This window comes from Notechis scutatus, chromosome 5 (assembly GCF_049901735.1).
Source record: "Notechis scutatus isolate UNSWTSFEM ecotype Mainland chromosome 5, rNotScu1.2, whole genome shotgun sequence".
In the NCBI taxonomy this organism is placed as follows: Eukaryota; Metazoa; Chordata; class Lepidosauria; order Squamata; family Elapidae; genus Notechis; species Notechis scutatus.
The window spans coordinates 82,785,112-82,798,432 of NC_142013.1; the positions used below are offsets into that span (position 1 = coordinate 82,785,112).

The 13,321-nt window shown below is 35.1% G+C and overlaps 1 protein-coding gene across 3 annotated transcripts in view; it reads left to right on the forward strand.

Annotated features, from left to right (window-relative positions):
* Positions 1 to 10,378, forward strand: part of LOC113411623 (interleukin-1 receptor type 1-like) — a 31,368-nt gene extending 20,990 nt beyond the window's left edge. For all 3 annotated transcript variants that reach the window (XM_026666773.2, XM_026666775.2, XM_087967176.1), the window contains 6 exons: positions 642 to 704; positions 785 to 893; positions 1,591 to 1,727; positions 3,004 to 3,144; positions 5,175 to 5,339; positions 8,412 to 10,378. In XM_026666773.2, coding sequence (XP_026522558.2) covers positions 642 to 704; positions 785 to 893; positions 1,591 to 1,727; positions 3,004 to 3,144; positions 5,175 to 5,339; positions 8,412 to 8,803 — 1,007 coding nt within the window. In that variant the 3' untranslated portion in view covers positions 8,804 to 10,378. The remainder of the gene's footprint in view (positions 1 to 641; positions 705 to 784; positions 894 to 1,590; positions 1,728 to 3,003; positions 3,145 to 5,174; positions 5,340 to 8,411) is intronic.
* Positions 10,379 to 13,321: the final 2,943 nt, after the last annotated feature.

Sequence of the window (13,321 nt, forward strand, 5' to 3'; positions counted from 1 at the left end):
GCTGGCTGGTGCTGGTAGCGATGGCGGGCGGGAAAATGGGAAATGAGCACACATGTGCTTCATAAGGAGTGACTAGGTGGTGCGGGCAGGAAATGCTGTCAGCAATTGTTGCGCATGCGTGCAATGTCACACATACGCAATAAGGACTGACAACAGGAAATGGAGGAGCGGGCGGAGGAGGCAGGGCCAGCCAGGTGCCCTTTTTGCCAATTCTTCAACCTACTGGAACGGTAACAACCAGTTCTTGCGAACTGGTAATATCTCACCCCTGAATTGTGCCGTGCGAGGGGCCCATCTCCAGTACCCCCTTGCCGCCTCTTAGCACCCCCTGCCGGCCTCCTTGCCTCTTACCACCCCCCTAAGTCATCTCACCGCCCCCCAGGGGGCAGTACCGCCCACTTTGGGAACCACTGATGTATGTTCAGAACAAAGTACATGCTTTCATTTTCAGGCTATCATTGCTCTAATAATAGAATTGTATAACAAACCTATTTTTCCAATTATATAACTATGAGGTATTGACACAACATTTTAGTAATGGAAGGCTGTAACTGTGGTAATAAAATTCATTTGTAAACATTAAAGTAGCATTGCAGTAGATTTTATAGTTACTTATTTTCAGTATTTTTAAATTGTTTTAGAAACACCAAAGAAATATCCAGATATAATTTATCCAAATAACAACTCAATTGAAGTAAAACCAGGTAAGTAATTACTTCACTTGAAAAAGAAACCATTTTTAATAGTCCTAGGCAAACTCACTATAATTATTTGTGATTTGCAGGTTCCAGATTTGACCTGATATGTAATGTCTCAGCAGATCCTCTGGATAAAATGGTAATTGTAACCTGGATGTTCGATAATGAGATATTAAACACAAATGAGAAGGTTCAGTAAGTACAATATGTTGTTTTTCTAGGGGGTTCCAGATTATTACATTTTCACTCAATGCTGTGGTGTTAGATATTTACATAAATATGAGGCAAGCCTCACTGTGAAATAAATTTATTTAGCTTGTTGATTTAGTAATAGTGCACCAATGTACAATACTAATAGGAATTCCTAAAATGTACTTCTTAGTGCTTTCCAGACATTTTATAGTCAAATGGAGGTATCTATCTTGAGGATCTGAGTATTTATTCCAGCAGATAACAAGCTTTTGTATTTTTAAACTCTGTATCTGGCATATTTTTTCAGTTGAAATCTGCATGTTTTCTGTGAATTTCTGAGGTTTTGTGAAGCTATTTAGTTTTAGGCAATAGGTGCACTGTTGCCACAAGAGTAGATATGGTAGTATTAAACAGATATATTTAATTAAAATATATTAATGTTTCTTCTATTACATTATCCTGATATTCTTATGCCACAGTAAATCTTGGTAACTAAGTGCTGTATATGAGTGAAACAAAAGCTGAGACTTTGTTAGGCAAATGACAAGATCTAAATTTCTATGTCGAGTACATTTAACTTAATTTAAATGTGTTCAAATTAAGACACTGAGCATTACCCAATTTATACAAATCAATATAATTTTCCTTAATTATTTTCTTCTTTTCTTTTTCTGTTTATATTTTCTTTTGGTGTTGTTAGGTTTCTTTCTGGAAAACAAATAATAGAAGTAAAATTAAACATTTCCAAAGTGAAAGACAGGGATTATGGAAAATATTTGTGTGAAGTATGGTCTGAACGTGTGATACAAGTAGCATATGTAATGCTAAACTATCCAGGTAACTTTATGTATAAGTCTATAAAGTTATGTATATCTTTTACATACCTAAAAGTATGTTTACATAATGTAGAGAAAAGGTGCTTTGCTTGTTCATAAAGACAAACAAACATCCATGAGAATTTTGCTAATCTTTATGTACTCTATGAAACACATTTTTTTTTCTTTTTGAGGAGGATGAGATTCCGAAGTTTCATATAATATTAGATCATGCTCAGGATGGACACAGTAGACTTGTACTTATTCTAATCTAGAAATAGTCATTGACCCCAAATGGCAAATGACCATATAACCATTTAAAATAATGGATTATATTTTATTACATTATGGATACTGTATGTAAATAAAAAACATTATTTGGAAAAATATTGCTGAGATATTTTCATCTTGTAAAGCTCTGCTTAGTTCCATAGTCTAATGGGAAAATATGTCACTATTTCAAAAAAGAAAGCAAGTGTTGACACTTGTTCTATCTAGAAATACTTGGGGTAGACTAGGAAGGCTAGATAAGTCAGAATTGGATAATGTTACTAGAGGTTATTGCTAGTGCTTTCCACCAGTGACATTCAGTTGGCTTTCTAAGTGGACCTGCTGTTCTGTAAGAAGATAATGCTCATGAAAATGCCTAGAGGACAGATTAAATGAAGAAGTTGGCTTTGTATGCCTGTTTGAACGAATTCTCCACCCAAGGTCACATCAATATCAACCTAGAAAGTTTTTTGGAGTTTGATGATATCAGGGTTCCCTTCCTATAGAAAGTGATTGATACAACTGCTAATGGACTGAAAGATTCATTTTGCTATTGACTTTGAAATGGTATTCTGCTTTTGTTATTTTATTTTTATATCATTTATAAATCTTTTTGAGACTGAATGACCTATCATTTACAAGAATAAATAAACTTTAAAAGCTATAATGAAAAGTAATGAAGCATCATCATCTTAATCATCTTCATTTTGGCAATAAAATGTGTTATTTGGATAATCTTCAGACATTAGAAGCCCCTTGTCAAAAGAATGAAATATTTTATGAGAATTTGCTTAGAAAAATGAAAATAAAATAGAAATAGTATAAATTGCTCATCTTATAAACATCTTGTGGCACTTACTAAGAATGTTCTTCTCTTCTCTTCTCTTCTCTTCTCTTCTCTTCTCTTCTCTTCTCTTCTCTTCCCTTCCCTTCCCTTCCCTTCCCTTCCCTTCCCTTCCCTTCCCTTCCTCACCTCCCTTCCTCTCCCCTTCCCTTCTCTTTTCCTTTTTTTTTTTTTACAAATACAGCTCCAAACGTTCAGATTTATATGATTGGAGGATTGATTTCACCTTTGTTTATTATAGTAGCATCACTGCTCACTTACAAATTTTTCAAAGTTGACATCGTCCTTTGGTACCGGGATTCTTGCCAACATCTCAGCAAAGGAAGTAAGTTTGGCTTTAATAATGTGATGTCGTCTGATAAAGAATAAAGGTTTTGATGCTTTCTAAACAGTTTGCAACTTTTCTTTGACTTTATATCTTACCATTTCTGCTCCAAGGGACTAGATTATAATTTATTGCTAATATAAAGAACATATTTTTTTGTAATTTTAGTGTTTTGTGATTGCATTAATGAATTAAGAACTATGGATTCCCTTAAGGGCTCTAATAATGGATTGTTGATTATAAATCTTGTGGGATTTGAGTTCTTTGGAGATTCTCAATCATCCATTTAGTGTCCCAAAGGTGCTTTTCCAAAAGGCACTTTGACTTTCTTGGCTTTTCTTTGAAAACATTTTTTAATCCAAGTCATGAGGCCACTTGGGCATTCATCTGTACCCTCGGAGTCACCTGAGTGCAAATGGGTGTGGAACCTTCTCTGGACTGCTGAAAGGACTGTATTGTAAATAGGGGGTGTCATATCCCTGTCCCTCTGTTGAGAGGGCTGTTCAGTTTTAACATAGATGGTCTCTTTGAACCCTCTTTCAAATTAGTAGTCCTCTCTGTCCCGAATGTGAACTTTAAAGTTCACATTGTTGAAGTTTGAGGTCACATTCTGGACACATTCTGGAACTTCAAATTTCCAGAAAGACAAGAAAAAAACCAAGGAAGTCCAGTTGCCTTTTGGAAAAGCACCTTGGTGTAAAATTTTTGGGGAGGTTAGAAACATCAGCAAACAAAGAATTGAAATGTTAGGCTAGCTGCATTTATTTACAGGAGTTGAACTTAAAAACAAAGAACTTATCTGTTTCATTCATAGTTTAAAAAAAGCAGTGGGGGAAAAAAAAGAAATAAACCAAGGTGAATGACAAAACTGAAATTCCTTGATTGTCTTATCTACTGATTTTGTTTCCAAGTAGAATTTTAGAGCTTTTATTTAGAATTTTAAACTTTTATTTTATTTATTCATTTATTTGATTTGTCAGTCATTTACAAGATAATAGGTATAAATATAAACATGAATAAGAATACAGGAAATAGGTACGAATAAATTGGGACAATAGGACAGGGACAGTAGGCACAATTGTGCCCTTATGGATTTTTTTTCTCAATTCAAAACAAAACAAAACGAAGAGGACAAGATTTGGACACTTTTCCACACTCTAACCTCTTGCCTTGTATGGTTAGGGAAGGGCAGAAGAATATAGGAAAATAAAACTTCTATAAAATCTTGTACTGTATACTGATATCAATTAACTGATATATCCTTTGTATATTATCTTGTATACTCTGCAGGACTTGCTTCAGCAGTCACTAGAAGTTAACACTGACTTAAAAGGCATAAAATATTGATTGATTGACTGACTGATTACAGATATTTCTGTGCTCCAAAATGACACTAAGTGACAATAGTTATTATGTCAGGAATAAAAGGAATGGAGAAAATGATTTGAATAATTATACTTTGTTTAAGGTGTAGTCTGAAAAAAATGAGATACTGTATTGGATTTTCATTAGTGACTTGGCTTTCCTGTACAGAATTTTAATTCTAACATACATACAGCATTGTTACCTGTATTAGCTTTCTAACAACTCAGTAGACTAATTCAAGATAGTGTTAATACTAAATTATTCAAAATGCTGGCCTGAAATGCTGTTGGCCTGATATTTTAATTCATTGCCAGGCTTAACCTATCCCAATCAAACCTAAATTGACTTCCCACATACCTGTAATCATTGATCTAATGTTAATCTCCACAAATTAGATGTTAAGTTATAAAAAATGTCAGAGAATGTTTGGTTAATAAGCTTACATTGTAGTTTTTTTTCACCATGAGGTTATGATGAGCTTCATCTGTTTAATTAGTGATATTGAAATATTGGTTGATCTATACTGATATCTTTTTATGTCTTAGCTGGATGTATTTGTTGCCTTAGCTAATAATTCAGGCACATGAAACGTAAGTTTCTATAATAAATTATTCCTATAAATGTTATGGTTAACACAGAGTTGATTTTTTTCTCTTTCCTTCTAGCTTCAGATGAAAAGGTCTATGATGCATATGTGTTATATCCTCACAATGTATCAGGCTCTGTATATTTGACTGAAACCTTTGTCTTCAAATTATTACCTGAAATCCTAGAAAAACAGTGCGGATACAAGCTCTTTATTCTTGGAAGGGATGATGTGCCAGGGCAAGGTATCTATTTTTAATATCTGCGCTTAGAATTTTTAAATTGTTCCTTAAAGGGCAACTCTTAAATAAAGGTTTTGAAATGTTGATCTGGTGGTAAAGTTTATACTGTAGCATTCTTGATTGGGTTTTAAAACATGCACTACTTTGAGAACAAACACAATTGTGTCCCTTGAGGAATACGGATAAGGATAAAAGGATTCCAGTTATTACAATTAGAACTTCATATACTTTCAAGGATTAGGGCATAATTATTGGTGGAAAATGACTTCTGTGGAAATGGATAGAATCCCAAGATTGTATCTGACAGAATAGAATTGTCTTTAGTGAGATTACACAGGGTCAGTGCAGCTTACAAACTACATTAGGAGTTGTGATCTTCCTGTCTTTGACTTTAAAATACCTGGACAATAAGAAGTTAAATTGTTGCACAAAGAATTTCGGCTATAAAAGTTCAAAGTGATACAATTATTACAGAGGTGGTATTCAGCAGGTTCTGACCAGTTCTGGAGAACCGGTAGCGGAAATTTTGAGTAGTTCGGAGAACCAGCAAATACCACCTCTGATGGGAGATTTTACAGTATCCTTCCCCTGCCACGCCCACCAAGCCACGCCAACAGAACCGGTAGTAAAAAAAATTGAATCCCACCACTGAATTATTGTCAGTAAGGCTGGTATGCTGAATGAGCTACTACAGATATAATTTAAAATGAAAAATATTTAACTTCCAAAATATCTTAGGAGGGTGTTTTCCTGTACAAGATTTGAGCAGCTAGATACAATGGTAAAATATGGATGGTATAATTGAGTTCCCTACCACGAACATACATGTATTAGTGGCATATCAGGAACTGATAATATATTGCATATATATTTGAGTGTAATTATATGGCATAGAGAGATCATTATCCTGAGCCATATATTTATAAGACAAAAAGCTGATTGTGACCCATATCTTAGAACAGCATGTTTTTGTACAGTTAGAATATAAATGTTACCTATAAACTGGCCTCCTTATTGAATAAAATAATGCAATTCAGAGAAGTATGTATAATACATATATTAATGAGGTAAATTGTAAAGATGATAAGGACACTTGAGTTCAGTTTTTTATTTAATTATGTTGTTAAAGTTTATCACATTTTTTGTAATGTGATATGGCCTTACAGCTACTGAATAAAGTGTTAGTTATATTGTGTAGCATTCCTGATATTATCTGGTAAGGCTGGAACAGAAGTCATCTCAAGCCCTAAAGTTCCAGTGGCATCCCAAATCTGGTCCTTAGAACAGTAGACTAAGCTAGAAGAGATGTGTTTCTTTAAATATTGAGGAAAACAGTTTGTGGTACTGTCTTTTTCTGGTAAGGGTGGAATTGTCTTATAAATTTTCAGGCCTTGCTCTTGGTATTTTCTTCCATTGCATCTCATCTTCTAAGGATAATTCTGAATAATCTCTCCTTTGACTTTTTTCTCCTTATGACTTCACTGTTTACAAGTCTCCTTGTGATTTACCGCTTCCGCCTCCTATGTTGTTATGAATTTGGGATATTTCTGTCTGAGATGTTTCACATTCCTCCTTCATGATTTGGGCTTAAGCAACATTTTCCTTCTTACTGCTTTGGTATTCTTTATTTGCTTCTCTTCACTAAGATTATCGCTTTATTCTCCACATTTATGTTTTCCCTTTTGGATTTTCACTTCTTTATACCCCTTGAATCTAGTGCTGTCTCAGTATCCTGCTGTCATTCTTCTGTTTCTTTTATTGTATTTATTTTTCAGTGGCAATATGAGGATCATTTTCCTATAATAAAATGTTTAAAAGTCTGTATCTATTGACTTATTCAAAAATCCTTGCAATATCAATTGTCTGGAATTCTATGAAAATTCGAGAGTATGGTTTATCCAGGTGTCTCCTTGATCTGTTCCTTCAAAGTCCTAGTTTGGATATTGTTTTTTCAATCACTATATCTTCTATCATTGATACTGCAATCAGCTATGTATAAACGTATCAGCTATGCTTAATATTGGAACTGCTCATATTTTATAACCATACTATCACCTTCAGAACAGCCAGATTCATCTTGTATTCATGAAAGGGATGGCTTGCCCTCATTGAAACTGGATTATGAGTTTGCCTTCCATGTCTGACATGGAAGAACACCAATGCATAATCATGACTGTAACATTTCTTTTAAAATTCAGTGAAATTTATAATTCACTGAAATTTGCAGGAAAGTTAGCAGCTTATGAGAGCAACGTTTGTCAATCTTGGACTTATATGCCGTGGTGATTTTCTAGATAGATTTTCTTTGGACAGAATGACAATTTGCACAGATAACTCTTGTATCATTCTTAAAACTTCAGTTACCCTTGGTTGATTAATACTGGCTAAGCAACCTTCCCATCTTCAATCTGTTGAGAACTTTGCCTAATGCTAGTACAGAAGGCCCAAAATTGAAAAGGGAATATTGATTATGAGACCAACATCACATTATTTAGAACTGTATATAGTAAAAAAGAAAGTGATAAATGATGTGCAAGAGAAGGATAAAAGAATTAAGGGAGGACATTGGTCTGGCTGTGTCCCTTTCTTTTCCACAGTATTGTTTAATTGTTCAAACAGTATGTCTACCTGGACAAAATGTGGGTGGTTTTGAAAGTGTCATTAGAAATGACTAGCCTTTTTTCCTTGGAGACATCTGCCTTGTCTTTGAGTTCTTTGTATGTTCTATCTGCTATGATATTTTTGGCCAGAAAAGAAGAGAGTTAGATGTGATGCATAACTAGCTGATAATGGATAACTCATTTGTCTGTGTAACTAGACTAGACAATAGGGGAAATGAAGTTTTTCAGAAGAAGGCAATTGCAAACCATTTCCATGTTGTTACCAAGAAAACTAGGGACAGGTTTCCATGAAGTCATTAGGAATTGAGATGATTCAATTCAGTTTACTTCTTTAGATTCAAGAAACATGATCCATGTATCTAAAATTAACCAAGTTTTATAATCAGTACCTGATTAAAATGTATGCCTTACCTGGCCCATATTGATTTGGTGTTTTGTTTTTTTTCATTCACAGCTGTCATTACTATTGTGGATAAAATGATCAAGCTAAGCAGAAGAGTGATCATTATTTTAATGCCAGATCTATATTGTGGTGGCAGGCAGAATTTGTTCTCTGAACAGGAACTTGCAGTCTACAGTGCTCTTATACAGGAGGAAACCAAAGTTATATTGATTCAGCTAGACAAAATAAAAGATTTCAATAGTATTCCAGAATCCCTCAGATATCTTAAGCAAAAGCATGGCATACTCACATGGAGGGGAACTTTTACAGAAACCACTGAAATGGCAACTACAAGGTTTTGGAAGAATGTGAGATACCAGATGCCAGCCAGTCCAAGCCCACTTTCCTCAAACTTGCATTTTTTGCCAATAACTTTTCACTCTTCTCAGATATCAGATGGATGATGTCAAAGCCACACCTGCAGTGTTTACTTGAAATCTATTCCAGTGGATCCTTATAGATGCACAAACCTGTGCACCTGCTAGAGATTGTTCCAAGTCTTGGATCAACAGAAACACAATTCAGAACAGTATTTTCTGAAAGTTTATTTACCCATAGGCTGTGAAGTGCATGAGCTACTTGGGCAAGTGGCAAAATAACGTGAATGCTGGACAAGGAAGAAGTTGAAATTGTTTTTGCATACTATTGTTTTACATGCAAAATAAGTGAGTATATAAGGAGCTATTTTATGAGAAAACTTCATATGAAAAAGAGTTTAAATCTAAACCCCAAGGGTTTAAGCAAAATGGTAAATATTGATCTAGCTTTGATGTTGATTATACCTATCAGCAAGGATTTAATCCTTGTATTTCAAGGCTTTTAAGGGTGAATTCTAGTCCTTCCTTTAACTGATATCCTTCCTAGAATTTCCATTGAAAAACAGCCTGTATGGCTATAAGTTGATGAGGTGGGCATATTTCTGTCTTTTGAACAACAATGTCTATACAATACTCATTTGCTTGTACTGCCTTAGTTAAACGGAAGATTCACGGTAGTTGCAAAAAATATTTTGGCATGTACTCTCTATATAGAGTTACTGTATATTCCAAATACACTACATATGGAACATGGTACAATCCATATACTATGGGTATTACTATAGTATCTCCCAAGGAGAAAAATTGAAATGACATATTTAAATAAATTGCCATACCAGGAAGCAAGGGTAAAGCGTGCTTTTTAATTTTAGTTTGACTTTTTAAATTAAACACTTTTGTTATTAAAATAATTATTTTGAATTGAGTGATTTGTCAGTAGTTCAGAAACAATTGTTATAGTTCAAATCACTAAATATATGCAATACAAGCATTTTCACCTTCTTTTCAGAAATTGTATTTGGTAGTAGGGGAGTTCAGATTTAATAATTTGATCAAATATATAGCTATTTTTTGTATACTGTGGTACAGTTGTACAAATTATTCTTGTACTTGTCATGTCCAATTTTCAGACACTGCCTGGACAAGTTCCTGAAGTTTTCTGATGTGGCTTGTCATTTCCTCAGGTTGAGAAAGTGACAGGCCCAAGGTTTGCTTGATTGGCTTTGTGCTTATGATGGGACTAGAACTCACAATCTCCTGATTTCTAGCCTGATGCCTTAACAAATATATGACACTGTCTCACATACTATTTTTAATCATAAAAATGATAAAGAGGTCAAAACATAGTTCTGAGGCCCTGTGTAGGGAACCCAAAGGAGCATACAGTCAGGGGGTTGATTGGTGCCATGGGAGCCTTCCCCTTGCCTTTGTCAACTACTTTATAATAGGGTTTAATTATTCTTGCCTGCTTAATTTTTATAATTTTAAATTTTTTAACTTCAAATTTTAATATTTATACAAGGTTTTATACTTCAATATGTTATTGTACATTGTTCAGAGTCTCTCCTTGCAGGAGATAAATAGTTCAGAAATGTGAAATATAAATATAAACAAACAAATAAGTAAATTTTATAAACCACAAAATAAAGTTATTTCTATGAAGTCTTTGTGTCTTTGTTGTGTAATGTGCTGCAACACTCACCTGAAATCTGAGAAAGGTACCCGAAGAATGAAATCAAATGGGAAAGATTAAAAAAATTAAAACCACTGTATCAAAGGCTTTTGAAAACCTGAATGGGAAAATACTGACATGTAATGTTCATTAATAGTATCCTATGTACCCCTCTGAAAAGACCTACAAGATTTTGGATATAACAGATCAGTCAGCTTCAACCTTTGTCATGATTAATGCTCATTACAATACCTTACTTAAATAAAACCTACTGCATGCTTTATGTGAACTTGATTCTGAAAATTCTTTGGTTGTAAAGAATGTGGGGGATATAGGACAGGTTTTCCTGTGCTATTGTTAAAGCTGTGGAATTGTCTTAGAAAATGAAAGAAGTGATCTGGTATAATCATTTTCAGCCTTTTGTACCTTAACCATCATAAATTACTTTGTCCATACCCCTGAATCCTAACACTTAGAGCACTTAGACTTCTATGCTTCACATGCTTTACAACCTTCTCTAAGCGGTGGTTAGAATGCAGTATTGCAGTCTAACTCTGCCAACTGCCAGCAGTTCGATCTTGACTGGAGCAAGGTTAACTCAGCCTTCCATCCTTCCAAGGTTGGTAAAATGAGAACCCAGATTGTTGGGAGCAATAAAACTATTTAGAGAGGACTGTAAAGCACTGTGAAGTGGCATATGCAGTGGAACCTCAGGTCGTGAATGCTCCTGACCATGACCAAATCAGGTGATGACCAAAAATTTCGGAAAATTTTTGCATCTGGTTGCGAACACATCTTCGGGTGATGATCAATGCAGCAATTTTCCCTGCTGTGGCAATTTCCTCTTCTGTGCCTTTTTTTTTTTTTTTTTGGTCCACGCATGCGCAGTCAGCCTTGCTTCCGGTCACAAACAAATCAGGTTGCGACCGAAATCCTGGAATTGATTACGGACATGACCGGAGGTTCCACTGTAAGTCTGTTATTGCTATTACTATATTGCAATATTTGGGCGACTGTTTATAATGATTTTACCTTAAGGAGAGAATATCAGAAAAGTGCAGAAAAAGCAACTGAAACAAATAAAAACGTTTACTGAAGAATAATCAGGAGCTATAAAATTCACAGGAATTATGCTGGACATTCTAGCAGCCTCTGGCTAATCCTTGCAGATTTCCAAAAGCTAAGCAGGTTCAACTTGGAAATCTGAAAAACATTTTGGAAAAAGGCAGTCAGAAACTGCCTGCATTTATGTAGCTGCCAATAACATTAAATGACTTAATTGTTAATAGTTTAATAAAAGTTAAGTTTAATTATTCAAATCAAATTGATCCCTGAAAATGTAACTGAAAGCAGAGATAATGTACACAGTGCATTTGGAAAATTAATTTTCGTAAGACAACTTGTGACTTGGAAGATTCAGCCATCCTAAACAACATCAAGCTAGCTTGATGAAAACAGCCAATCCTTAAAAGGGTCTTTGATTACTTTGTACAAAGAATTTGTCTGCAAAAGAGAGAAATTCCAAGTATATTTCCCATCAGTCCCCAAGTACTGGAAACACTGTATGTACAATAACAATGGATGGGTCTATAGAGGAAGGCATTTTGGAATCTTGAGAGCATCACAATATGCCACCAATTAGTTTTTAGGGAATACCTAGGCTTCTACTCTAGAACTGATTGACATCCTCCACTTCATTAGGACACACATGCTTGGACCCAAAGCAACAGAATGGCAGCTATCTGGATGTAATGTTGGAAAAATAGATTCAGTCGCTCCTGCAGGGCTCAAGGAATTCCTCAGCAGCCTTGCTGAGGGCTTCATTTTCCAGAAGGCCAAAGCACAAAAAAGTGGATTACTCTCCCAGATCTGACAGCGCAAAGTGGGAAGAAGAAGATCCAATAGAAAGGGAGGGAGAGAAAGAAGGAGACAGAGCTCGCAAGCCTGAACAGTTCAGTCAAGCAGGGGATCCAACAGGAACCTTCAGAGTGCAGCATAATTGTGAACTTCTGCCTATGCTCCACTTTATTTATTTATTTGATTTGTCAATCGCTTACAAGATAATAGGTATAAGTATAAACATAGCTATGAATACATGAAATGGATACATATAAGAAAAATAAAAAGAAACAACAGGGCAGGGACGTAGGCATGTTGGTGAGCTTATGCACGCCCCCTACAGACCTCTTAGGAAAGGGGTGAGGTCAATAGTAGACAGTATAAGTTTAAAGTTTTTGGGGTTTGGGGAAGAAACCACAATCAGGTAGAATATTCCAGATATTGACCACTCTGTTGCTGAAGTCGTATTTCCTGCAATCAAGTTTGGTGCAGTTAACCTTGAGTTTGTATTTATTGTGTGCTCTTGTATTGTTATGGTTGAAGCTGAAGTATTCATTGACAGGTAGGACATTGCAATATATAATGTTATATACGATACTTAGATTGGACCAAAGGCGGCGTAGTTCTAGGTTTTCTAGGTCTAGAATTTCAAGTCTGGTGGCATAAGGTATTCTTCAACGAGTAGAGTGGAGAACTCTTCTTGTGAAATATTTCTGGACTTTCTCAACTGTGTTAATATCAGATACGTAAGGTGGGTTCCAGACTGATAAGCTGTATTCAAGTATTGGTCTAGCAAATGTTTTGTATGCTCCAGTTAGTAGTGTGATATTATCTGAGAAAAAACTATGCAGGATTAGGTTAACAACTCTTAATGCCTTTTTGGCTATGTAGTTACAGTGGGCTCCAGCACTTAGATCATTAGAGATGAGTACTCCAAGATCCTTGACAGAGTTTGGATCATCAACAAGGTCTTGACTATTCAGCCTGTATTTTATTTTCTGATTATTATTTTTTTGCCAATATATAAGAGAGAGCATTTATTTGTTGAGATTTGAAGTTGCCATTTGTTTGACCATTTTGATACATAGTCAAGA